The sequence below is a fragment of the Cygnus olor genome, chromosome 9, assembly GCF_009769625.2.
Source record: "Cygnus olor isolate bCygOlo1 chromosome 9, bCygOlo1.pri.v2, whole genome shotgun sequence".
NCBI lineage: Eukaryota > Metazoa > Chordata > Aves > Anseriformes > Anatidae > Cygnus > Cygnus olor.
Window position 1 is genome coordinate 16,112,924 of NC_049177.1, and position 25,706 is coordinate 16,138,629.

The window sequence follows — 25,706 nt, forward strand, 5'->3', positions numbered from 1 at the left end:
CATGCAGAGCAGCACACAGAGGGCATTTTGCTAAGAAACCCATGGGGGATTGGCACAACTGAACATCAGAGTAGAGTATCCTGGAAAAAAAGCCCCAAAATGAGGCTGTGGCTCAGAAGCCAATGTGTACACGGGTGTTGTTGAGTGATAGGGGGGGATGAAGCAGCTGCACGATGGAGGGGGCAGAGCCCCCCTGGACACACACACAGCACAAGGAGACAGGCAGGCAGCATCAGCCAGGGGACTGGGGAAAAAAGCAGCGTATGCATGCAAGGCCATGGGTGAAGGAGCCTGGGTGTGTGTAGAGAACATTGCAAGGGGGGGTTAAGGGATGCCTCTGCCCTTGAAAAAGAGCAGAGAGACACAAGCAAGAAAACAAGGACCCCCGCAGGGATGTAGTCTCCACCAGAGCTGGCTTCGCAGGAGGAGGCGAGGGAGTTCCCCCTGCAGCTGGGTGGCTGGGCAGGCTGCAGGCAGCCAGACACGGTGACTGACTGGGGCTGGGAAAACCTCAGCATGGAAAGAAGAGGGCCAGGGGCAATGGCAGCAAGAAACTTGGCAGTGTGTCTGCCTTCATGACATAACGCTGGCAGGGAGAGGGCTGGTCCCAGCGCCAGGACAGCCGTGGGATGGAAGGGACTCCATCTGCAGGACCAGCTCCTCCCGCGGCACAGCTCGGCCCCTGGCTGCTCCAAGCAAGCAGAAACCTCTAGAAAGATGGGGACATTCAGGTTCCCCTGCCCAAATTGCTCAGGAAACCCGGTGCTTTGCATCACTTGAGCATCTATCTCCAGTGCTCTGAGACTGGAGAAACCAGAGAGAGAGACCAGCTCGTCAACAGGCTGGCACCATACCAACATAGGGCACGGTCTGGGGGAGCCACGCTGCAGGGAGCCAGCAGGGCACTGGGATCGGGGAGAGGGCTGCCCCCATTTAGAGAGGGCTGCCCCCTCCCAATGCTAGCGGGTCACTGGTCCCAGTGCTTCCCAGTGCGGTGCTGGAGATCTCGCTGCTCCATCTGCTGGCGCTGGGGCTGTGGGAGGCAGCCGATGAGGAAAGGGTTGGGGAAAGGGAGAGAGAGCTGGTGGGATAGTGAAAACCCCAGAGAGAAGGGCAGAGGTGAATAAGCAGTGCAGCTCTGGTCCGTGGAGCCTCAGGGACACACACACTGCTTGAAGGTCCTCATCTGCACCCAGACCCGCACCTCAGCCTGGTCCAGGTGGCTGTGGAAGAGGCCGATGGCCTGGGCTGAGCTCTAAAAGTGCTCACATTGGGATCACCAAAGCTGAAAGAGAGGAGAGCCCCAGTGGTGGGATGGGGCAGCACTGGGCGCTGCAGGAAGAGAAGCACAAAGCCACATCATCACCTACATCCCTGTTGCTGCAGCAACCTGGGGACACTCAGGTTCCCTGCCTGGCCCCACGGCATCTGTCTCCAGGGCAGTGGAAAGCTGGAAGGAATAAGGGGGATGACCACGGCATGGCTGGGGTCCATTTTACAAATGGGGAAAGCGAGGCACAAAGTCACCAATCCACCTGTGTGGTATGGATCGGGCAGGTGCTGCTGGCTCCTGGTGCATTTGCTGCAAACCTTCAGTTCCAGGTGCCCTTCGGCTGCCTTGGGTACCCATCTTCACTAAGGCTGAGCCAGCAGAGCAATGGGATGTGTCTCCTAAGAGCTGCTTCCAGCTGAGCTGGTCACACATACCCAGAAAAGGCTTTGGAGAAATTAAAAAAGCACAAATGCATCCTCGGGCTGAGGACAAAGAGCTGGTTTATTCTTGCATGTACACTCCATCCTTTGTGTGGGGGAGCTGGGGGGTCATCCTCGTGCAGAATGTGTCCCACAAAAAGCCATCAGACCTGCCGGGCTCCCCTGAGCTGGGACTGAGGTCCCCAAGCATGGTGGTGGTGGCCGTCCCAGACCCCTGTGTGCTGGGGAAACTTCACCAAGATGAGGAAAAGGGATGGCCCTGGGCACCCAAATTTCCATCCACCACCTTCATCGTCCCCACCCCCACAGCCATCACCCTGGCTCCCGTTTGCCAGCCCCGGCTCCCACTACTTCAAGGTGAAATACAAGAGGATGAAGAGGACCACTGCCACAACACATACAAAGAGGAGCACAAAGCAACATTTCCGGGGAAAGCCGCTGCTGAGGAGCTGGCGTGGAGGGCTCGTGGCCGTGTCCACGTGCCTCCTGGGCTTCCAGGCTGGTGGCTTCGGGGCCACTCGTGGCTTGGAGCAAACCCCAAGCCGGCAGCCCTCGCAGCGGCTGCTGTCGTGCGGCCCCACCAGCACCGAGTCCACCACCACTTCCAGGAGGTCAGAGGGCTGCACGGGCACCTTGTAGAAGTCCTTGAGGATCTGAAGCACCAGGTTGTGCAGGATCCTCTCCAGGTTCTCCTGGCTGAAACTGGGCTCCTCCAGCTGGGGGCTGAGGCAGCGCCGGCAGGCCTGCCGGAAGATTCGCATCCTCACCTTGCCCCGGCGCATGTGGAAGAGGATGTGCACCTTGGCTGAGGACCACTCGTGTAAGCACTGGGAGCACTGGAACCTGCCGGGGCACAGGGGACACCAGCTCATCCCTGGCTCCCTGCTGCAGCCCAGCAGCTCCCCACGCCATCAGTAGGGACCAGGGCAGTCGGGGCTGAGGGACGAGCTTCACGCAAGGACACCCATGGCCTGTCCTCCCCTGTGGGCCTGACACCAGCCTGGGTAGCTCAGCACAGGTGAGCTGGGGGCTGGCCAGATTTTAGGACCAGCCTGGTGCCCTCACCCATCTGGACCCTGCCACCCCGAGCAGGGGCCCTGGGGGAGGGAAGCATCCGGCACCGGCTCCATTTGGGGCTCCGGCCCCCAGCCCGTGCTGTTGCAGCACATCTCAGCGGAAAGCCAGCATCAACAAGGGGCAGGGGAAGTCGAAAAAGAAGCAAAATAGAAGGAAGGTGTGGGTGGAGGCCGCAGGGCAGGTGAGGAGATGTCTTGAGTAGTCAAAAGGGGAGAAACCTGCAGCTCCTCATCTTTCACAACATGTACGGGGGCTGGCAGCCCAGCACCCCCCTCTGCATCCCCTCCTCCCTCCCAGGCTGCAGGGTGCTGTGGCAAAGGGCTCTGCACCCCTCTGCCAAGGCCGGGGTCACCCTGCTGCAGCCTGAGGCAGGAGGAGGCTTTTTGGGGAGGACAGCAGTGGTGGTCCAAAGGGGACCAAGTCAGCAGCCCCTACCTCCCAGCTGCATGGTTCTGCAAATACTCCCTCCGGCCATGCTTAGGGCTGTGCACCTGCAGGCTGTCATCCTCCTGAAGCGTCCACGGCTCCTTCACGTGCATGTCCGCAACCTTCTGTGCAAAAATCTTCTGCCATGTCCTCATGGTCCTGCCTGGAGCTGGGGAAGTGGCGGTGGCCAAGGCCAAGCTTGCAGCTTCTGGGCGCTGATACGTGTGCAGCTCACGGTGCCCCACACCGTTCTTCCCTCCCTCGTGGGTGCAAAGTCACATCCTGTTGCCTGGAGAGGGGAACCTTTGCTCCCGCGTGAGCAGCACCACCCCATCCCAACTCCCGTTTCCCCGGTTCTGCTGACGCTGTGCCACATCTGGACAGGTGAAAAGCCCCCCAAAGCAAAGACAAGGCAGGTGTCCCCAATGCGTTTTGCATGCAAGACTTGGGCACGGGGCAAAATCCCACCCCTGCTGAAGCTGTCATCACTGTCTGTAGGCAGAGAGGCTCAAAATGCAAAACCCCTGTGCTGGCCAGGACCACCAATATCAGAGCAATGGGGCAGAATCAGCAGAGATTTTGCCCAGCATAGGAATAATGGAAGCAAAACCCACCGAAAATGCAGAGCTCAGCAGCTGACAAAACCCCAGGTACACTTATCTCTCTCGATAGCTGCCACCAAACATGGGGTGTTTTTAACAACTTTCAGCCAACTCGAGCAGAAAAAGCCTGACATGAAACCGCAGAGTGGAAAGTCGGGGATGATGGCACCGCACATAAAACCGAAAGTGGGGAGGTGAGCTCTGTGCCGAGAGCGCCGCGGGAGGTGAAAGCAGCAGGGCCGGGGCTGCTGGCAACCCCCTGCCTCCCCCATCACCGGGCATCCCACCCGGAGCCACGCAGGATGGGCAGATAAGGGGCTGAATGGCATCTGGTCTTGAGAGAGGAGCTGGGGGAAGATCTGCAGCCTGGTGGAGCCACCTTGAAGCGAAACCATCTCGTCCGGCCTGAAGGATCCAAAGGAGACCATCCTGTGCACAGCGAGGGCACAGAACTCCCCAAAGTGCCCAGCCTTTCAGGGCACCACCAAGGATGCAGCCACTGGGAAAAATTACAGCAGCAAATCGTGTTGGGTGCCTAAAAAAGGCCATGCGGGCCACCGTGGTTTGAGCACAGCGGCTATAGCCCCTCGCCAGGTGTGGTGTGCAGCAGCTCCCCAGGACAATGCCCAGCTTCTCCTCCAGAGGCTGGAGAAGCAGCAGGGTTCCCTGCTGGCACACTGCCTCCTGTGCCTGCTTTTTCCTCATTTTGAGGTCCTTCCACCCTTTACAGCAACGCCACCCTGTCATCTGGAGCAGGGCTAGGAGGGAGGAACAGAGGTTTTCCTGCAAGCTGAGGAGCCAAGCCGGAGTTTTCAGGATCCTTATGGAGAGCTAGCAAAGCCCTAACCTGCAGATGGGACCCGAGAGCCTTGCCACGGGGACCCACTGGCATCCTGCAGTGCCTGGCATCACTCTGACACAGAGAGCCACCAGCAACAGGGCAGCAGGGACAGGGCCACCACCCTGCAGCACCTGCCCACCCCCTCAGCCCCTCTGCTTTCGGGGCTGAGATTTATCCTGGGGGATGAATGCAAGGAAAAAGAAAAGGGGAGGCTCCAGGGATGCCAGCATTGCTCCCGCTCTCCCTGTCGCCCCTCGGGCTCGGGGGGCCGGGTGCCTCCAAAACCCCGCTGTCATGGAAAGCCTGCCCCGCTGCGTCACGGCAACACGACTCAGATCTCGACTCAGGGCGCCGAGCCCTCGCGCTCCTCTCTGCGAGGAGCCGGGCACTGCTCCCTCTGTCAGAGCCCGGTGCTTGCCGGCACTGAAGGGACTTTCCCAGAACCACCCACAGAGCTGAAACTGCTTTGACGTCCTGTTCCACTCGGCGCACACCTCACAGCGCTGTCCTAGCGCCCTGATGCTTACCGGCACCTGCCTGGAAAAAAAAAAAAAAAAAAAAAAGGTCCCACAGGACCCCCAGCATGGCCTCGATGGGCAATGGGCACCAGCCCCATCCCACCATGGGGCCGGACCCCACAAGCCCTCTCCATCCCGGAGCTCCAGCCCTGACTCCTCCACGGGATGGGTGAAGGAGAAGATGAGACACAGCCCGCAAGGTGCTTTCCCTGCCACATTCACACAGCCCGAATTTATTTTTGGCTTCGGTTCCCACCCCCAGGTGAGCTGGGGTGTGAGGAGGAAGGTGGATACCTTCCTCTCCTCCCCTTCCAGCTCTCGCTGTGCCAACGTTTTTTTCAGGGTATTTTTGCTCCTTTCTCCAGCTCACCCGTGGATTTGGTTTCTAACCCTCTTCCCTGATGGCCTCCACAGCCTCCCTAAATAGCAGACTGCCTTCACTCGGGCCATGCACTTCCCTTCCCCAGAGAAACCCTATCTGAAGAGCCTGCCATCACGGGCTATTGATAACTCTTTTGGGGATATAGCTTCTCGGGTAGCAGTCCACCCACAGTGGGAGAATTTCCCATTTCCCTAATTTGCTTACGAGAACCTAACATAACACACTGCACAAAGATAGCATCACTCCCAGTTTCCTTGCACCACCCAGCTCGTCACCCTAATGAAAAGAGCATTAGGTTGGTTTGACACAATTTGTTCCTGCTAAATCTATGTTCTCAGTCCCAGTGCTGCCCTCTCAGTGTTTACCGCTTGGTGGCCTTACTAATTTGTTCCAGCGGTTTTCCGGGTACAGAGGCTGACTCATCTGTAGCTTCCTGGATCCTCTTTTTTCCCTTTCCTTGATGCAGATGGCGAGTTTGGCATCCGTACCCTCCTGGGAGCCAGCACCATGCCAGCTCCCCGTGTCCCTGTCCCCCACACCAAGTTTGCACTGGTGTCACTGCTTGTCACCCCATCACGGTGAGGCCCACGTCCTCTAGGGACCAGTATCCCTTCCAGGCTGGGCTACCTTCACGGCTGAGCCCTTAGAGAAGGCAGGTCTGTCCCAGAACGGATTTGAGGCATGAAGAATCAGATCCCAAGGAAATGGGGACATGCCTGAGCTGGGCTGGACATTGTCCCCTTGCCCCCAGCCTTCTGGGATGGAGAGGGATGCTGAGCAGTGGGGAGAGATACACGGGAGGAACCAGCTGAGGAAACACCATCAGGTACCACCTCAAGTGGGTTTTGGTGCCCCATTGGTCTGATGGCCCCATGGTGGTCCTCCTGGTGTAAGGAGAGGGCTCAGCCCCCCCCGAGGAGGCTGTGCCTGGTGCGGTGGCAGTGGGTTTGTTCCTGGGCGCAGGGCTCAGCACTGCTCAGCCGGCCAGCCCCTCCAGCAGCACATCCCTCCCAAGGGAGGAAGAGAGAGAAGGAGAAACCATGGAGCCGACTCAAAGCAAAACTAGAGAAAGCAAAATGAGGGCAGGAGGAGGAAACGCAGATGTTCGGCAAGCCTCCAGCACTCTCAGTCGCAGGCAGGGCTCTCGGTGGGATGGGACGGAGGAGATGCTGTGGGTCCGGACCCATCAGGACACACCGGGGTGGTGTAGATGGGCTTTGGTTAGGGGTCCAGGCAACCTGCCCAGCAGCACATCTGACCACCTGCAGCATGCATCCCACCTCAGCTCCTTGCCCCCAGAAATGACATCCGCTCTCCCAGCCAGACAAGGCCATAGAGATGCTCCCATGCCACCACACCCGGGGGGCCAGTCCCACCCAGAGATCACCACCTCATAACCCAGGGGCCAGCAACACGCACACCTATCCCCCTGCAGCCCAGCCCTTCCAAAAACCAAAACACTGCTCTGAAACCTCCCAGCTCTCTGCGCTTGTAAGTGACCAGGACACTGCTTGCTCTTAAGTGACCTTAATGCCTTACTGTCCCTTCTTCCCCCTACAAGTGCAATGCCCTATTTTGCAGGAACAGTGCTTTGATGTTTCATGGCAAGGCTCTCCTTGAAGACACTCCTGCAAGCAGCAGCAGAGGATTTCCTCTCCATCTTCCTGCCCACTTCCTCAAAACCCAGCCTTTGGGCTAGGGCATCTTTAAGGGACTCACATGTTCCCAATCACCTCTGACCACAGCTGGGCTACATAAGGAGCTACAGTCAGGGTTCAGACAGCTCTGCTGGGGCGTTTGCTTGCTCAGGCACTTCACTGCACGTGAAGCTTCTTGTGTGTGCTGATGGGAAGCAGCTCCAGCTCTTGGAGGTCTCCCGGGGGACCTGCCCGCTCCCCCAGCCGTGGGACTGGAGCTGGGGCGAGCCCTGCTCTCTGGATGCACCTGAGATGCTGACAAAGCGCTTCAGCAGCGATGCTAGTGACAGCCCCTGCTGCCCTGAGGAAGTGTGCGGTGGCCGTGGTTGGAAGTGGCTGCTGTGACAGGCCCAAGAGACCAGGAAATGTGGCGGTGGCTGCAGCCACCCCAGCTGCACCCGGTCCTGCGCAGCACCAGGGCTGGCTGGGGGCACGGCTGCAGGGTGTGGGTGAGCTCTGGTGGCCACAACGCTGAAGTGAGTGAGCTCAAAATCAGAGGGAGGTTTTTGGGGGGCCTTGCTAGCTGCTCTGTAGCAAGCTTTTTCTCTGCAGCCTAAACAGAGGACCATTAAAATCGTTCCTCTTCGCAGCAATGCAAAGCAGCTATGGCAGAAAGGCCAGAATTTGCCAAATCCCCCAAAACTTCCTGACCCATCACAACCCAAGCTTGGTGCGGGCAGGGAGAGTTAAAGTACCTGCAGGGCACCAGTCCTTGAGGGTGCCAACTCAGCCCCTCCAGAAAACCTGATGCAAACCTTAATAGAGGTGGACGTGAGTTGCTGGGGTCCCTGCTCAATTCGGAGCAGAGAAAAGGGGTGCCAAGTCAGTGCCAATGCCAGCTGGTGCGGCGGTGGGCAAAAGCAGGAGGGCTCTGACACAGAGAGAGGGGCTGGGAAGGAGGGACGTGGAATGGTGGGGCTGGGAAAGCCAGAACTGGGGACCTCTCAGGGTGGGAGACAAAACAGATGGCTTCAGGTGCCACGCAGTGACTCCAGAAAGATGGGGCTACCATCACCAAGCTGGAGGGAAAATCAAAATAGTGGCTGATCTGGCTTGCGTGGAAAGATGTAGCAGTTTGGGCAGATGGAAAGAGCCTCCAGCTTGGAGCAGGGCACTGCTCGGCCCAGGGATGCTCAGCTGGGGACCTGAAGCCTGCCCCCTGCTTGGAGCTCACCCAGCAAGAAGCTGGGTGAGAAGCTCCAAGCTCCACTCCGGGAGCCCGGTCCTGTTGGGCCAGCACCAGCACCCTGCCCTGCAAACAGGGGTGGGAGATGGTGCCTGGGGCATCCCCACCACGCACCCCAAATGTCCCCAGCCGCACTGCCTTGCTCCCTGCGAGGCACGGGGTGGTGGCCAGGCTGCTGGGTGCCCCGAGGGGCGCAGGCACTGCCGTGGCTCGGGTGTTCGCTGGGGTTTTCATTAAGTGCTGAGCCCCCAAGGCGTGCCTGGCACCCCTGCTGCCCAAAGAGGCAGGGTGGAAAAAATGAAGCAGGGCCCACCCTCCTGCGTGCACTCTTACGGGAAAGGCAGAACCAAAACTGCTGACTGAGCTCCCACTTCTTGTTTGCTGCAGCTGCCTCCTGCACGACCATTGCGCTGCTGGGGCAGCGCGGCGCTGCTGCAGGGCGAGGAGCGGAGCTGCTCCTTGCACCGAGTCCGGATGGACTGAGCTGCACTGTGATGTGTGTAAACGTGGGGTGAGATGTGCCACTGCCCCAGGGGAGCTTGCAGAGGGTCAGGGGACTGAGCGGGGCTGCCACGTCCATGACCCTGCCCTAGGAAAGGATGTAGGCCACCCTGGATGGATGCTCATCCCATATGATCTTCTCTGGAGGCTTCTTGTGGATGTCACAGCCCCCAGAGGGCACAGACCACGGTGCCTGGTGTCTCAAGACTATGCTACTTTTAGCTGCGGTAATGGGAAAAGAAAGTTGCTGACAGTGCCACAACGTGCAGTATGCAAATGGCCCTTTGTTTGCTTGGGGTTTCATGGTCTCCCAGCAGGACGCTGCTGCCTCCAAGCCTGCTTCTCACCAGGGCTTCTCCAGTCTCTAGCGACTGTTGCTGCTTTCTCTTTTGGTTTCTGTAAGCTTTTGGCTGGGCTGCACATCCCTGGCACTGCTTTCAAGGGAAAAATGGAAGTTTGGAGACAGCTTTGCAGCTGGGCTGTGCCAGGCACCACACCATGAGCATCACCCTGCATGGTGGCAGCCAGTCCCCAGCACCTTGTCCCCAGCTGGGTAGGCAGAAACCCCAAGCTGAGCCCAGAGAGGGGAGTGGGGTTTTTTTTTTGTGGCTGCCCCAGCCCCGTCTGCACCCAGGCCCAGCCCAGGCAGGGGTGGGAAGCAGGGAGCAGCTCGTTCTCTAAATTATTAAGAGCAACTTCATGGAAGAGCGGCTTGCTTATCGCGCGGAGGGGCCCAGGAACCACAACAGACACCGCCGCCTCCCGGCTCTCACCTGCGTGCTGCCAGGAGCTGTTATTTGCCTGCCCACGCGCCTGCCACCACGAGTCAGCAAACAGCCCGGGCGCCAAACCCTTTATTCACCCCCACAGCCGGATCCGGCTCCCACCAGGCACAGCGTCCTTGTCCCGGGATGCCCAGCAGAGCCCCTCGTCCCCGCGGAGGAGGGAAGTGTCTGATAGCACCCGCCAGCTTCCCAGGGGCTCGATAAATAGCAGTACGTGCAGAAGTCCCTGCCCCGAGCTGGCACAGACCCTGGGGTGGGGATGTTGCTCCCGCGGGGTGGCAGCTCCCAGCACTGCCCCTGTTCTCGCTCTGGAGCCTGTCCCAAAGCCCTGCTTTGCCGGCAGGCTTGGACGCAGATATCCCCGGGGAGAGGTGGGAGACTGATGATGAGAGACCATCCCTCAGCACAGACCCGTTGGCATCGCTGCTCGGTCCCATCCTGCCCTGAGTACGGAGGCACCTGGAGCCCAGCACCAGGCCAGCAGGGACCTGTCCCTGTCCCTCGGTGCCTGTCCCGTGGCCGTGACACCAGCACAGCCAGCGCTGTCCGACACAAACCGCAGCAGCAGCACCTCCATCGCTCCGCTCAGCGCACACATGTGGCTTTGGGGCCAGCCCGGCCCTCAGCAGGGCTGTGACGGCGGCTGCCACGTCCTCTCATCCAGGTGCCTCTTGCCCCGCTCGGGCGTGACAGGTTTCTCCTCGGGGAAGATGATGGTGGCATACTCGGTCTGGTCGTCCGGACGGGTCTCAGGAGGCAGCTGGGTGTGCGGGTCCCACTGAAATTCCAGCACGCCGTAGTCCACGGTGGACACGGACACCACGGGTGGCTTCTCTTCCTTCTGCAGAGGAAGGACACCCCATTGGGATAATTCATCCCCTGTCCAGAGGCACCGTTCATTCCCAGCACGAGTCCCTTTGTACAGCAAGTGCCAGAACGAGCATCCCAGGAGGGCAAGAGCAGTGCAGACGGGAAGGACGTACAGACCTGGGGTGGCATTTGTGCAGGGAAACCAGACCCTGAGCCTTGGGGTCACCCGCAGGCAGGTCAGGGTCCCTTTTCACACCTCTCCATGGGCACCGGTGGCACAGGGTGAGCTTGGGGCTGCAACTGCTCAGCCCAGAGAGGGGAGAGTGAAGGCTGCCCTCAGCTACCTAACGGGCTTGGAGGAAGACAGACACTGCAGGCAGTGCCCAGCAAAAGGAAGAGAGGGAACAAGCCAAGCTGCAGCGAGAGGTGGGTACGGGGTGGGAGTGTCTCCCATTATTCACAGCAACAAAATTCCCCATCACATAAAACCTTGGTTTGAGCAAGGGTTGGACTAGAGAGGCCCCTGTCCTGCCTCAGGCGGTTTTTTGATTTTGCGATGGGGCCGTGCTGCAGGTGCAGAAGAGCAGCCGTAGTGGTGCAGGAGAGATCGCGCAGTGCCAGAGGAGATAGGGGAAGCGAGAAGCCTGATAAAGGGAGGCCCCGTGCCCTCCGCTCCCGCACCCAGCGCCGCTCCCCCGCGGCACGGCGGGCTGTCGGAGGCGGAGAACTCACCTCTGCAGCGTTTTCACTTGGTGGTTTCTGCACATCTGCAAAGTAACACGTTTGGTTAGCAGATGCTCGTGTGCCAAGGCAGTGTGAGCAGCTGGGGCTGACCCAGCCTTGCCACGCTGCTGCGCTGGGGCTCGCCAGTCCCCTCGGATCCTTAGGCAGTGCTCCAAGGAGAGGTGCAGAGCCGCAGCACATGGGCTGGGGGGCAAGCGGGGCCCTGAGCACCCTTGTCCCATCAGCACGGAGATGCCTGCCCCGCGGGGACAAGCCACACTTGAGTTTGGGCACGGCAAACCAGCCCACGTGCACCCCACCTATCCATCTGCCCCCAGGTCCCAGCTGGGTTTGCTGAAGGAGCATCACCCCACGGGTCCCCTAGCACACCCCCAGATCCCTCGGCACGGCGAGCGGGGTCCCCGGGCTCCTCACCTCCTCTCCTGTAGGTGATGATGCAGTAGCCGAGGACCACCAGCACGACCGCGCAGCCCAGCAGCAGGACGCCCAGGATCACGGCCTTGATGTGGCTTGGGGGGCTGCTGTCCTCCACGCCGGGCTCCTCAGTGGTGTTTATCTTCTCAGGGGCTGCTGCAAGAACCATGACAAAAGCCAGCAGGTCAGGAGCATAAGATCTCTGTGAATGGTAACGGGGGAGCACAGGGGGTGTCCCCAGAAAGGGCTCGGTTCCAGGCTGGCTGCCACAGCCCCGCCATCCCTCCCGGGCCCTCAAATTGGGCTGATGTGGGGGGTCTTTTGGCCACGTCCCACTCCTCCTCATTGCGGGTGGTGAGGATGATCCCACACGGGCTGACAGTGAGGGTGTAGGGGCCAGGACACCCGCAGGCAGTCTCTCACAGCAGGACCCGATCCCCATTCCCAAGGAGAACACAGCTCCCCCAAGCATCTCAGACACCTCCACATCTTGGGGCCAGCTCACGCTGGCAGGAGCTGTGTAAGAAGACTAACTTTTGCCATTTTTTCCCCTTTTTGTTAAAGGGAATGCCATCAGTGAGGACTCGTTCCTCCCCAGAGCATCCTTGGGGACGGAGACCTCCTGCCTCGGGGCCAGATCCAGCTGCAGTGTGCTCAGGGAAAGGACAGCCTGCTGTGTCCCGGACCTCAACAGTACGAGTAAAGGGCAGGGTTGTGCTCTCCTGACCCACACCAGGTCCTCCCCAGGAGGGTGCTGCCTGCCTGGGGCCGTACATTTCACCAGACATGGGGTTTCTCCATCTCTGGGACACAGCCCCTTGGCAGGCACCGCAGCTGAGATGCCACCAGCATGCCCCTGGAGCAGGGAGCAGGGCAGAGGGAGGACATCACTCCATAGCTGACACGTGCAAAGCCCCACAGGGCTCTCACCAAGAACAAATCCAGGAGTCCCCATCCCCTCGCCATCCACCCCAGTCTCTACCCTCTGGGGTGGCACTGCTGGGTGACACCGATGGCCTGTCCCCTTCGGCTGACCTGTGACCACCAGGTGGGACCGGTTGCTCTCCTCCACTTTATTGGGCTGGAAGAAGGCGATCAGCCCGCAGTAGTAGGAGCCCGAGTCATTCTGGTGGAGGTTCAGGATCTCGATCTTGAAGACAGGAGTGTGGTTGGAGAGCAGGTACTTCTCCGTCTTTGTCTGGGGGATGCTCCGGCTGATCTGAGCAATTTTTTGGGGATCGCTGTGGTTGGTCTCCTTGTACCAGTTGAGATTGTACTCCAGGCTGGAATTGTTCTCTATGGAGATGTTGCAGAAGAAGGTGGCTGAGCCGCCTGCGGGGCGAGTTAACATGGCTGGGGAGAAGGTCACTGTTGGGGAGAGAAGAAGCAGGGAAATGACATGGTGACAGCGGGCACCTGGGCAGCAGAAGCAGACGTGCCCTTCGCGGGAGCCTGGGCTGCAAAACGGGTGAGAGCCCCCTGCAGCTCCCATCCCGCACAGAGGTGATGGTAACCCATGCCCCTCGTGCTTCTGCCTCGTGTGCCAGAGTCCCCGCTCACTCCTCAGCTGTCCCACCCTCAGCTCCTGAAGGCCAGATTCACAAAGGGGATTTGTGAAAATCTGCTCACGAGCCCAGCCCTGTGACCTGCACCAAGTGGTCTCAGCAGAGCCCCCTACAATGAACCCACAGGAGCTTTTGCACCAGAGAAAACAGACTTCAGGGAGGGGAGGCATATTATTACTGCTATTAAATCCAGGCTCGGTGTTAACGTTGGGTTTCACCCTTCCTCCAGCTGGTATCACCTCCAAAAGCGAGAAGAAGGACTGGATCCCCGTTTGGGGCACCTCAGTTCTGCCCACCCAGTCCCAGCAGGGCTGTAGGCATGGGCCAGGCACCTTCCACCACCTCCTGATCAAAGCCAGGTCTGCAGAGCCCCAGCAGTGCCCTCTTGTCCCCCAGCAAGCCCCTAATTAGCAAGAATTAGCAATACTGATCCTGCCCGTCAGACTCTCTGCCTGCCTCTCACTTTGGCTGCTTGAGCCACTGGAACAGGTGATGTCCTGGCATGGACAAGCAGACCGAGCAGGGACAGGTAGCTGCTGTATTATATTGGGTTCAGAGCAAAAAAAAAGCAGAAAAGGAAAAAAAAATCACATAGGTTTTCTGACCACACGTGATCCAAACCATCGGTGAAATTTAACTTCCCATTTTTCAGAAACCAGCACCGATACCAGCCCCTGGACTCGGAGGCAGGATCAGAAAGTGCCCCCTCACCCTTCAGCATTGGCCTGAGGCCAGTACATACAAACAGGCTCACCAAGCAGAGAAGGTACCAGGACAGTTCCTTGATTACAGGATTAGCTGAAAAACTGGACTGAAAAAAATGAGAAACGATACCAGACGGGAGGATGGAGAGAGGGAACTGCTCCAGCTCCCGGCGGGCAGCGTTTGCTGTGACAGTGCCTATGCTGAGAGTTTTAATTGTTGCAGTATTCTTAGTTTCTTGCATTTAACAGGAAATATTCAGCAGGCTCAGGGCTGTGTTTCCTACCGAGCACCACTGTCAGCAATGAATGAACTGCTCGGAGGATGTCCTGAGCAGGGGCTGGTTTTACAGGTATCCCTGCCTCTTCCCAGCACCAGCTGCGATCGGTGCCTGGGGAGGGTCCCACGAAGGGCTTCCAGCCCCGTGTTCACCACTGGGACATAAAAAAAAACGATGCCACCAAAGCAGGGACCTGGCTTCACCAGGATTCTTCCTTGTCCTGCCCAGACTCACCCACTCACCCTCTCCATCTGCCTTTCTCTCCCGAAATTTCACCCCGAGCAAAACCAGAGGCAGGAGCCTGCCTCGGTGAGGATCAAGCCCACCCCAGGAGGCAAAGCACGGGGGCATGAAAGCCAGAGCAGGAAACCCCAGCACCTGACAAACCCAAACCTCCAACACCAAACCCCAACCATGGTTGGCACGCACACAGCAGGGCTCCAGCACCACCAGCACCACAGCCTCAGGACCTGGCCCTTTTCTCCATCCTTTAACCCCATTCCTCCCGCGAGCTCCCCCCATTCCCCTTGCTTCCGTACCCAAAACCTTTGGGTTTTCTACCTACCCCGGTGGCAGCCGGCCAGCACAGGGCTGCAGCACAGCAGCAGGACGCAGAGCCCGGCCAGGGCCACGTCCACGTTGCCCCGCGTGGTCCTCGAGGCGCCGGGAGCCATGGCGAGGCAGCGGGCCCCCTGCCCGTGCCGCGTGCCCCGTGCCGTGCCGCGCAGCCCCGGCTCTCGCCGCGCTTCCTTCCCCACGGTGCTGTCTCGTCCTCCGCCACACGCGGCAGGGGTTGGGGTGGAAATGAAACGTGCCCATCTCGGCCCCGCAGGGAAACCCGGGCTGCCTCCCGCCCCCGGCTTCCTCCTCACCGAGGCAGGGAACAGCTGAGCTGTGGCCTGGCCCCTTCCCCTCCCCGTGCGCTCCCCCCGCGGCACACCGCAGCACCCCATAACATGTCCCCAGCCCTGAAGATGGCCCATGGGTGGCAGGGAAAGGGGTGTCCGGGGCTGCAGGCACCCACGGGTCCTCCTGCTGGGTGCTGACACTGGGAGGGGATGGGGAGAGGAGGGAGGAGGAGAGAAGAAGGTGAAAATCAGAGGGGGAAAATGAGAAAATGAGAAGAAGGAGAAAAGGAGAAAAAGGAGCAAAGGGAGAAGGAGCAAAGGAGAAGGAGGAGAAAGGGGCAAAGGAAGAGGAGGAGGAAGAGAAAGTGGAGAAGGAGAAGGATGAGGAGAAGAAGGAGAAGAAGAAGAAGGAGGAGAAGGAAGAGAAAAAAGAGGAGAAAAAGGAGAAGGAGAAGGAGAAGGAGAGGAAGGAGAAGGGGAAGGGGAAGGAGAAGGAGAAGGAGAAGGAGAAGGAGAAGGAGAAGGAGAAGGAGAAGGAGAAGGAGAAGGAGAAGGAGAAGGAGAAGGAGAAGGAGACTTTGCCTCCTCGGGCCTGTTTCTAATGAAGCGATGAATTTACAGGGGGCAGGTGCCCAAGGTCAGGGTACAGTTATCGGGGTGACCTTTGCTGCAGACTTCTTTAATTTCTCTGCCAGCAATGCTTCCCGCTCGCCCTGCTGACTAATATTCACGTCGCAAATAAGCAGCGGTGAAACCGCGCTGTTCGCTGGCTCCTCCTGCTTCTACCGAGCCCAGCCGTGATGTGGTGGCAATTTTTGGAAAGTGTTGGGGGAAAATTAATAACTGGGGCAAAGGATGCTATTCTTATGACGATTTAATAATTTCCCAGGCTCTCAGAAGCAAGCAGTGGGGCTGAGGCTCACTCACATCTCACTTTCAGACCCAACTGCAGCCAAGGAGGGGGCTGAGCCCAGGCTGGGGGCTCCATCCAGCCCCGCCTGGATCCTGCCTCCGGCCTCCTCCTGGTGCTGTAGCTTCACACCTTGGCCCTCAGCTTTTGCCATTGCATGGGCCAAGGAAAGAGCCCAGGGGCTGTCCCATGCTTGTCACCTCCCAAGGCCACCACGCAGCCTGGCATGGTGACAGGGGAGCGCTCTTCAGCATGTACAGCAGCGCTGGTGGATTTCAGATGGTTATTGCCTCATCCTGTGTTCCCGTTAAAAAAACAAACAAACCAACCAACCAACAACAAAAACCACTAAAGAAACTAAAATGAACTCCAGAAAACAGCTCAGAGCAAGGCGGCTTTTCCCCCTCGGTGCTCTGTGTCTCCACACCACAGCATCACTGGGCCACCCCAGTCCCCTTTGGAGACTCCCCCAGCCTGCTTTTTTTTCAGGGCCAGGGCTCTCGCCGCCTGCCCTGCAGCCCCAGAAAACCTCCAGGCGGTCCTGACGGCGTGTTTGGGTGGAAGATGTGACGGGTATCGCTGCAGAGGCTGCAGCTCGCCGAGGGAAGGATCGGCAGGAAAAACTGGCTCACGCCCCTGTGCGGCTGGCACGGGGCTGATTAAAATCATAGCGCGGTTGCTCAAACTTTCCAACACACGCTCGAAACGAGGCGTCAGGGGGTTGTTGCTCAGCGGGGCGGGGAAGGCTGCTGTGTCCACTAGAAAACAATGAGGGGGAAATGCAGGGAGTAAGGCAACGTTTCGTGATGCTCAAGTTCCCTGTGGGTCAGGCAGAAGTTCTCCCTGGCTCCACAGCACACCATGACTGAGGCGGCAGGTTCCGGCAGAGCAGGAAGGGCAGGGGAAATACCCACTGCTTGGAAACAAAAATTCCTATGGGAAAACACATTTCTCAGCACCAGCACCCGGGCACCCCTTAGTTTTGCTGTTTGCTTCCTGCTGCTTTAGACTCTTCCCCCCAGAATCATTGCAGTAGCTGTGTTTCTGCAGAAAGCTGAGCCAAAGCTCAGGGGCAGTGAGGCACAGGATGAGGCCCCACTGGGTGGCCATGAAGCACAGGGGAGGCTGCAGAGCTGGGCACGCAGCAGAAACCACGAGCCACGAGCTGTCCGACTGAGCACTGGTAGAAAGCACACGAAAGTGTGAAAAAAAAAATAAAAAAAAAAAAAAGAAGAAGAAGAAGAAGAAAAAGGCCAAGATCTACCTTGCTACAACAAAGTGGCTGCAGGGGAAGTGAGATGAGCAGCTGTGCAGGGACCCTGCAGGTGCCCTGGGTGCTGGCATCACAGGGGGGAGCCTGGCCCCAGCAACGGGCCCAGCAAGGATGGAGCAAGGACAGGGCAGACAGGAAGGGGGAGCTGGATGCCAGGGGAGGAAAAGCAGTGCTCAAGCTGTACACGATCTTGTGATGCTTTAAAAAATAAATTCTCCATCTCTGAGCTGGAACGGTGCATGGGGCAGTCCTTCACCTGTATCCTTCACCCTGCCAAGGCCAGCACACCCCAAGCGGCTCAAAGGGCCTAAAGTCAGTCCCAAAGCAGCTTGAAATCACCTGGGGTATTTATTTAAGGAGTACAGAAAGTGTGGAAGAGGAACAAGAAAGCACTGTTCAAACACCTGGTATGCAGCTTGATGAGGCCCCATCCTGAATGCCCACAAAGCCTTGGGAAAACAAAGCCTCCCAGATGAGCGGGACCATGAAACCAACCATGAAAAGATGCTGAGGAAGATCAGCCCGCAGGTTTATCATGTCCCCCCACACACACAGCTTCTTAATTGAGTTTGCATCTGTGGCTCTGATCTAGGCAGCAGGCGGCAATGGCTGGGCAGCAGCAGGAAATGGTTAATGGTGTTTGCAAATAAATGCAAAGCAAGCCCGATGCCTTTCAGATACTTCTCGGAAATTAAGAAGGCCCGTGCAGATGATTTGCATGAGCTTCGCCAGACCCTGCGGGGAAGCGAGGCGGCTCCAGCCCACACAGCCCAGCGGCGCCTGGGGCTGAGCGAGTGCCGGGTGCTAGGAGAGGGAGCGGTGTCACCGAGGGGCTCCTACAGCCAGCAGAAACCTGCGGGGCCCTGGTACAGGGTTGGGAAAAGCTGAGCTGCTGACCAAGGTGCACAGCGCATGTCCAGGGCCGGTGCTCCCATGCCCAGGGCTCTGGTGGATCGTCTCAGAGAGTGATGCTGCTGAAGCACTGAGCCCATGGGCATCGGCAGCTGTTGCACCTCGGGTCTCAGCAACCCGCATGTGGTCAGGGGAGGCTCGGAGCAGGAGCTGGTGCAAGCCTAGCTGCGTCAGAGCCCACAGCCGCCGCAGGAAGGGGCTCCGCTCCCCGGCCGGGAGAGCAGCCCGTGCCCACAGGCTGGCCAGCCTGCGCCCGTTTGGCAGCCGGGGGTGGTTTCCTGCTCCCTCAGCCCCGCGCCGCGCTCCACCCCGCAGCCAGCTGCACTTTTCGTGCCGTTTCTATTCTAGCCCAGGCGCCGAGTTCTCAACGGTGTCACCCGCCGTACGTAGGAAACTCGCTCGGAGAGATTGCCGCAGCGAGATAAACAGCAGAGGAAGCAGGATGTCAGCTTCTCAGAAGGTGACTGCCGCGAGCTGTTACCAACAGCGCGGGACAGAGAGCGGGCAGGGGGAGCAGCACAGCTCTGTGATGACGATGTGTAATTACTAAATGCTTTTTTTTTTTTTTTTAAAAGCTCACGGTGCAACCCCCATGGCGGGGCAGCGCAGGAGGGTGCACGGCACCAGCGGCAAGGCGGTGAGCAGGGACCGGGCTGCGCCATGCAGCGGCTCCATGCGGCATGTCCCCGAGCCCTGAGGGTGGGGTGGGGGCTCTGGGAGCACCCCGGGGGGCGCAGCAGCACCCACGGGTGCGGGCAGGGCAGGGCAGGGTGCAGGCAGCCCCAGCCCGCCACGTGCCGCCCTTGGCGCGAAAACGGGGCGTGGCGCCGTGACGTCAGTCACGCGGAAGTCAGCAACGCGGAAGTAGCGGTGCGGAAGTGCCCGCGGTTGCCATGGTAACCGAGGCCGGCGGGCGGCCATGGGCGAGCTGGGCCCCGAGGGCTCCGGGGGCGCTCACAGGCTGCGGCCTGGCCTGCGGTCGCGGTGAGGCGGGGCTGGGGCTGCCCCTGCCCGTGTTTGGCCGCCGGGATTTTATTTGTAGCAGGTTTAGGAGCTAGCTCCCTTCGAGCTAAGCTCTTTTCTCTACGGTTCTTCGGTTTGTCCGACTTTTTAATGGGAAAGCTAAGCTTGCCCGGGGGTGCGTGTGTGTTCCTGTGTGTAACGTAAATATCCTGAGCCTCTTCTTGCTGTTTTTTTTTTCCCCCCCTGATAGATTTAAGTCGTCCACGGTGAAAGAATGCATCCATGCGATACTGAAGGAGAAGCTGGCCGATGCTCAGTACATCCCTGAAGAAGTGCCTCAACTTACAAAGTCTTTATCAGAGATAATAAAAGACAGGCTGAAAGGTAAGGAGGTGTGCAGGGAAAGCCGCTTCTTTTCTTACTCTGTCCTCTTCCTTTGATAAATCTCCTCTTTCCTACTTTATTCATAAAGCCTATTCCTTCACTGTCTGCTGACTGAAAGTCTACTGTTATGATCTATGAACATGAAGTTATGTTCTATATACATGTGCCTTACCTGTGGAACCAGAAATCTAATTCAAGCAAGCAGCTTTGTTTTCATATGGATGGGTTGATGTGGGATGTCAGCCTTGCAGGGCTGTAAGGGAAAGAAGCTTCGTTAGAGAGAAGGAGGAAAGATTGCTTCTTGCTTCAACAAACAGAAGTGTTCTTTTTTTTTGTGTGTGTGTGTTCCTGAGATGGGAACAAGGCCAGGTGGAAGCAGTGAAGGGTGAGTTGGGAGCACAGTTGGCTAGGGAAGGATGTGAATACAGCACTGGAAGAGTGGTGGTGCTGCTGCACAAGATACCCTCCAACGTTTTTGAGTGCAAGATCCAGCAGGTGTTTCCTGTGCTCAGTGCTGGAAAAAGTAGGTAGGTGTGAGTTGGTGTGGTCACTTCTTTTCCCCTCTTCCCGTGGGACAGGCTGGTGCTCCATCTGCTGGGCTGATGAGCAGTGGCTGTGCAGAAATGCCATCACCCTCAGCAGGAACTGTGGTTTTATGCTTCTCCCAGAGTTACACATCTGCTTTAAAAGCAGCAGCAGCTGTAGTCCCAGCACATGTTGATGGCAAGCTAAAATGCACAGGGCTAGACTTCAGCAATCTGTAAGCACACTCACAGTAGCCTGAAGCAAGACTGGCCCAGCGTGGCAGTTGTATGGGCTGACATCTCTGATAAGCATTGACACAGTGGATGTTACCAGACGCAGCATGTAATATTCAATCTTCCAGCGGAAACAGGCACTCGAGTCTTCCCTTATGTTGCTTTATTGAAGATAAAGGCATTAGGATTAATATTTTCTTTAAAGCGTGCTTGTTCTGGTTTGAATTCTGGAACCTTGTCATGGCCCGATTGGGTCTGGCCTCTGCCCCAAAGGTATCCCATTACTATTGTGAAACAATCACGTATTTTTGCAGACACACAACTTAGACCTGCCTAAGCTTTTTTGTGACCTTTTATCTCAGCTCAGAAGCAAAGGAAACACCTACGCGGCAGAAAAATCTCTAAAATACCTTTGCATCAGAACAGCTTTAAAATAAGCCAATTTTCTTAAATTGGCTTTTGCCTACCAGCAGCCTTATTTACATTCTCGCTATGTGTTCAGTTCTTGAACGCTGTAGAACTGGAATGTTTGCATATAGGAGGGCTGTTCAGGTGTATCTTCTGATTTAGATGCATCTTCTGACAGATACCAAATACCCTGTTCAACCTTTGAGTAAAACGAGGTTGTGGTAGTCCCTACCTAGGAGAGTGAAGTGATGAGGCAGTTTGTCTGCTCTGCCAATTGCATGTACTTTTAATTTGTACAGGACACTGCTTTGTAACTAGAAATCTTTCTCTCTGTGTGTCCTGTTTTGGGCTCATATCTTAAACAAATACAGAGTTTGAAGTTGTTCTCCCTTTCTTTTGTTTTTCTTTTCCCAGAGGAGGGATTTGACAGGTACAAAATGGTGGTGCAGGTTGTGATTGGAGAGCAGAGGGGAGAAGGAGTGAAGTAAGTTTTGCCTTTTCTAATTGTATTTCTGTGATTTTTGTTTTATCTTTTTCCATTCTCCTTTGGGAGCTGCTTCCAACTTTTCCAGCTTCTAAGATATCTCTGCCTGTACTAAAATGTAAAGCGCTTCCTTTTCTCTTAAGTAGGAAGTGCGGGCTTGGACTGTGGCTGATTGAATTCCTAGTCAGTTGACTGGTGATAATTGGCTGTGTGATGGGTATTAACAAGCTGAAATGCTGAGAAGCATTTGTGAGGTGTGTTGCAGAAAAGCATTCTATATTGTATTGATGATGAACTGGAGCATACATCCAGTCTATTCTCAGGGCCCTGCTGGAGCACAAGAGCCATGGTAACTCACTTGTGCCTAAAGCCAGATTTCCATAAGTACTTCGTTTGCATTTAATCCCCCCAAATAAGTATTTTTCAGTAGTTCAAATTCCTGTAATCCTCCTGCAGTACTGTTATGGGAATCTAGCCCAGGCTGGGGGTGCTGAGCACTTGGAAATCTAGCTCCCAGTGCCTGCAATCAGACAAAAGAATTACTCTTTGCTGCTGTGGTGGGCTGTAGCTTTCCATTACTGCTGGGCAAGGAGAAAACAAAAAGGAACAGCCTGCAAGGTTTATGTGCCTTATATACTGGGCTTCACGTTATTATTGTGCTTGGTACTCCAGCAGATCAGTGAAGCAAACAGGAGTCCTGTCAGTTGAGACTGAGTGGGGAAGGTAGTGAGCTGGGCATTTGCTGTAGAGAAGAGAGTGTCAGTGACATTAAACAAGGCAGCATTGAGATCTCATCCAGAATATCCTCTGACAGTCTAGTTGCTTGTCTTCAAAGTAAAGCAGATGCAGAAAAAGCCTGCCAGAATTCTCAGGGAACAGACAGTGTAGATATGAAAGGGCTAGAAGAGTTCAGCTTGGTTCTAGTAATGTGAAGGCTGCCAAGGAATACGATAGCTCCCTATAAATAAATTGGTAGTATGCATCAGGAGGGCACGGGAGGTGAAGGATGAGAACAAATCAGCTAAATTAGCCACTGATATGCATACATCAGAAGTCAAAAGGTTCTTAAGCACGAAAGCAAGGAGGCTGCAAGCCCTGCTGCACAGCGGAGCTGGCAGAATTGATAGTTGAGGAGTTTGAAGATGCACCTTGATCAACGTACAAAGGGGGTTACAGCATGTGGCAGAATTCAGCAGTGCTCAGGATTCAGGGGAACACGTCCAGTTTCCTTTATCCTTAAAGGAAGCTTAGTTTGTTTTTTGAGGGAAAGTGTGATCACTTAGTTCTTTACATCTAACTTTGTAGGTAATGGCTGTGCTTTCTCCTTTGTCTAGTATGGCTGCACGTTGTTTCTGGGATGCTGACACTGACAGCTATGCTCATGATGTTTTCGTTAATGTAAGTATTGACTGTTTACATAGGAAATGTAAAGCTACTACTTCTTGTATGACAGGCAGACTAATTTTAAAATGTGAAGCAGGCAAAAGCAACTGCTAGCCCCTTTGGAAGTAACCAAAGCCAAATCAAAACAGTATGATTTACGGTCTCATTCACAAATTCATTAAATAGACTTAATATCCAACACAGTAAAACTTGTTTATTGAGTAGATCATACAATATTGTACAAAAGTCATTTAAGTTGCACCGTCTTACGGGTAGGGAGAGGAAGCACAAGAGATGAAGTGCTTTGTTTTTTTACGTGCTTTGCCGAGCTGCTGTCCAGAACTACCGCTGGAATTCAGGACTGAGCAAAAGCCAATATTTTATTTTAAAACCTCCTTCATTACTGTCCTGACTCCGCAGAGCATTTCCCAGGTTAAATTCTCTGTGAAGGGCTTCAGACTCTCTGCTGTCAAAGGCATCAGGCTACGGGGCTTTCAGGAAGGAGGATGTCCTTTTCGTGAGCTACAGGTAACAGGCAGGAGCACTGATTGCTCTTTGGTGAGAACATTCACCTAGATTTGGGTTTGGTCACTGCAGCAGAAATTTTTCATGCTTTACATTGTTTCTGGGTCGTTATTTTCTCTTCACTGAGCTGAGAAATTGTTGGGACCCATTCCCACAGTGCCTATGGATCCTGAAACAGTAGGGGTGCTCTAAGAACGCCCTGTGGGTGGAGCCCAGAGGTATACTCGGCTTTGGGCCCTGGAGAGGTGAAGGTAGGGCAAGGGCCAAGTTATTCAGTTCTGATGAGACTGGGACACTTCTAGGTACGCATCGAAATGACACCTACACACCTTTGGGTGTGCGGCTGGAGAAACCTGAGGCACTTCTGGCATTCAGACTCACTGACCTGGGTTACACCACACCTGAAGTAAATAAGTGACTAAAAAGACGAAAGTTTGAAGGATTTTACAGTATAAAGCTATAACTATTTTTAGTGCTCTGGTCCAAGTGTTCCCCTAGGCTAGTCTTTTCAGTTAACGCTAGCAAAGAGTTTGCCTTTACTAACGCAGAGCCTTTCTGTTTTCCCCAGGACAGCCTCTTTTGTGTGGTAGCTGCATTTGGCTGCTTCTACTATTGAAGATGGTTCAGATTGCACAAAAGGACAAAGGTGGGGAGGAATATATTAGAGTATTTTTGTTAACACACTCAAAGGCACCATATTCTTCCTTTAATACCTAACACAATACAGCTCTACAAAGCACGTCCTACACCTGTTACACTACAACATCCCCCCTCCCTTGCGGATATCAATATAGTTTTAAGCACGTTATTATTATCTCCTTTATTTAAATCACTCTTTGTTTTTATGTAGCGTACTGGTTTTGTCCTAAAATGTATACTGCCAATAGCCATTGTTTCTAGGGCAAACTCAACTCTCGTTGTAAAAGAGCTCTGTTAATTTTACTTTTCTTAATTTTCTGAAGTGAATGAAATATTTCTAAGAAATGTAACTTAATAAATCTGTGTATTTACTGTTTCTCTCCTGTGTGTTTACCCTTGCCATTTCCACCACTTGTTCTTTTTCTCCACTCTGCAAAATGCACTAGCCTTGATTGCTCATCAGTGCTTCTCAGATAAGCATTTTCTGAGGATTCTTTGTAAATTAATCAATAAAGCTGATCTCTAATTCTGGCTATCCAGACTTGTTACTATGACTTCTGTAAGAATTATGTTGTCAGTCCCAGCTAAGTGTCACATGAAATGATACTAACTGACAAGAAGACAAGTTGCTTAGGACAATAGTTCAAGCCAGTAGCCTGCACACCCCACCAAGTGCCCAAACTTCCAGCTGTATCTCCTCGTTGGTTCTGTGCAATTTGGCACCTGTGGAAGTGTTGAATAATCATTGCTCAGTGCCCAATTCAATAGATATTGCAGTGCTTTCTCAATCTTTGCCTTTCTGTAACTGTTTCAGGATACACAGTTGGATGTTTGGAGACCAAAATTGTTAGGACTCGAGCCTTGAAAGGAGCGATAGAAAAGGCTGCTGTAAATCAGAAAGGGAGCTCCAAAATCTCTTATCTCCCCAGAATTTAGAGGATGAGGTTGGTTCCTGAGAGATGGGTGCTACTGGAATGCATCTGAAATGCCCGTTGTAAGACAGGAGGAGTTGCTCTCTTGTGATGCCTGTTCTCTGTCTGTGCTGACTGAGGAAGAAGCATAGCTGAACAATTTCAACTGCATGAATGGTTCTTGCAGTGCTAAAGCTTAGCACGGTGAATCCTGAATCCCACCCTCACCAACTGTTAGAGCAGAACACACTCTGCCCGTGCACCTTTTAGCAGAGAAGTCAAAAATTATGGTTCATCTTCTAGAATCACTCTTCTGTCTACAATCCTGGAACAAGTACATTGCTATTTCTGTAATAGGTTTGTTTGAAAGCAGCTTCATCTAATTTACCTCTGATGGGAAATAGATGGTGGCTTCCCTGATGTCTTTGTATCTGTGACATGTTAAATGAGCTGCTGAGGATGTAATGGCACCACTAAGTGTGTGTGAACCTGAGAGTCCACAGGCTTTGGAAAACAGTGAAACAACCCATTAAAAAAATCACTGAGAGATTATATATACCCTCAGACTTGTATTGATGTTTTTATCAAGTCACAGTAATTAAATCATGATTTTTTTGCACTGCAGGTGTTCTGTTTTCGGAGGTTTTTAACACCTGCTTCACAAAGACATTGCACAAAGCACAGGTCTAAGTCTGGTAACTCCAGTTACCCGTAACAGCAGCAGGGTAATGGATAGCGTGTTTCCCCCGAAGAAAAACCAAGGGGCTGTGAACAATACAGCCTGGTCCCTGTCAGCCCTTAGGGCGAGCACCAGGGGTCCTGCAGCCGGTTCTGGGACGCAGTACCCCTCTGATAACTTGCAGCATTTACCCTCGATGCTCGCCCTGCCGTAGCAAGGCTGCAAGCCGCAGCGTTCTCCCGCACACCCCGTCCACCTGCTGACTTTGTCACCCAGCAGCCAAACCCTGCGGAACCCCTGCCCCGACCCCCTCCACCTCGCCCGGCCGAGGAGTCAGCCGGGGCTCGGAAGGAGGCGGCGGGGACGCTGCGGGCCCGGAACGCGGC

General features: G+C 55.4%; 3 protein-coding genes across 7 annotated transcripts; 1 reads left to right on the top strand and 2 right to left on the bottom strand.

Moving 5' to 3' along the window:
- Nucleotides 1–1,868: 1,868 nt before the first annotated feature.
- LOC121075008 (receptor-transporting protein 3-like) lies at nucleotides 1,869–4,039 on the bottom strand. The gene is made up of 2 exons (XM_040567754.1): nucleotides 3,226–4,039; nucleotides 1,869–2,556 (listed from the first exon to the last, which is right to left on the bottom strand). Exons 1-2 carry the CDS (start codon nucleotides 3,369–3,371, stop codon nucleotides 2,061–2,063), a joined length of 642 nt encoding a protein of 213 aa, XP_040423688.1. The 5' UTR covers nucleotides 3,372–4,039; the 3' UTR covers nucleotides 1,869–2,060.
- Nucleotides 4,040–9,781: 5,742 nt separating this feature from the next.
- PDCD1 (programmed cell death 1) lies at nucleotides 9,782–15,165 on the bottom strand. 2 transcript variants are annotated; one of them, XM_040567756.1, is made up of 5 exons: nucleotides 14,809–15,165; nucleotides 12,732–13,064; nucleotides 11,697–11,849; nucleotides 11,271–11,305; nucleotides 9,782–10,569 (listed from the first exon to the last, which is right to left on the bottom strand). In XM_040567756.1, exons 1-5 carry the CDS (start codon nucleotides 14,915–14,917, stop codon nucleotides 10,351–10,353), a joined length of 849 nt encoding a protein of 282 aa, XP_040423690.1. In that variant the 5' UTR covers nucleotides 14,918–15,165; the 3' UTR covers nucleotides 9,782–10,350. The 2 variants fall into 2 exon arrangements, with proteins under 2 accessions (XP_040423690.1, XP_040423689.1); XM_040567755.1 differs by having other exon boundaries at nucleotides 11,697–11,852; nucleotides 14,809–15,149.
- A 3,853-nt stretch (nucleotides 15,166–19,018) lies between these two features.
- DYNLT2B (dynein light chain Tctex-type 2B) lies at nucleotides 19,019–25,262 on the top strand. 4 transcript variants are annotated; one of them, XM_040567757.1, is made up of 6 exons: nucleotides 19,019–19,164; nucleotides 19,400–19,533; nucleotides 21,114–21,183; nucleotides 22,518–22,581; nucleotides 22,987–23,094; nucleotides 23,660–24,253. In XM_040567757.1, exons 1-6 carry the CDS (start codon nucleotides 19,106–19,108, stop codon nucleotides 23,705–23,707), a joined length of 483 nt encoding a protein of 160 aa, XP_040423691.1. In that variant the 5' UTR covers nucleotides 19,019–19,105; the 3' UTR covers nucleotides 23,708–24,253. The 4 variants fall into 4 exon arrangements, with proteins under 4 accessions (XP_040423691.1, XP_040423694.1, XP_040423693.1 ...); XM_040567760.1 differs by lacking the exon at nucleotides 22,987–23,094 and adding an exon at nucleotides 24,545–25,262 and having other exon boundaries at nucleotides 19,020–19,164; nucleotides 23,660–23,737; XM_040567758.1 differs by lacking the exon at nucleotides 22,987–23,094 and adding an exon at nucleotides 24,545–25,262 and having other exon boundaries at nucleotides 19,040–19,170; nucleotides 23,660–23,737.
- The last annotated feature ends 444 nt before the right edge of the window (nucleotides 25,263–25,706 follow it).

Bases quoted from the DNA above. Each gene is read 5' to 3' on its own strand.
- LOC121075008 (XM_040567754.1), bottom strand. From the start codon at position 3,371: ATGAGGACATGGCAGAAGATTTTTGCACAGAAGGTTGCGGACATGCAC. The intron at 2,557-3,225 runs GTAGGGGCTGCT...GTGCCCCGGCAG, and splicing joins CAGAACCATGCAGCTGGGAG to GTTCCAGTGCTCCCAGTGCT.
- PDCD1 (XM_040567755.1), bottom strand. From the start codon at position 14,917: ATGGCTCCCGGCGCCTCGAGGACCACGCGGGGCAACGTGGACGTGGCC. The intron at 11,306-11,696 runs GTGAGGAGCCCG...GTTACTTTGCAG, and splicing joins CATCACCTACAGGAGAGGAG to ATGTGCAGAAACCACCAAGT. The intron at 10,570-11,270 runs GTGAGTTCTCCG...CTTCCTCTGCAG, and splicing joins CAAGTGAAAACGCTGCAGAG to AAGGAAGAGAAGCCACCCGT.
- DYNLT2B (XM_040567757.1), top strand. From the start codon at position 19,106: ATGGGCGAGCTGGGCCCCGAGGGCTCCGGGGGCGCTCACAGGCTGCGG. The intron at 19,534-21,113 runs GTAAGGAGGTGT...TTCTTTTCCCAG, and splicing joins AATAAAAGACAGGCTGAAAG to AGGAGGGATTTGACAGGTAC. The intron at 23,095-23,659 runs GTAACAGGCAGG...TGTTTTCCCCAG, and splicing joins GTCCTTTTCGTGAGCTACAG to GACAGCCTCTTTTGTGTGGT.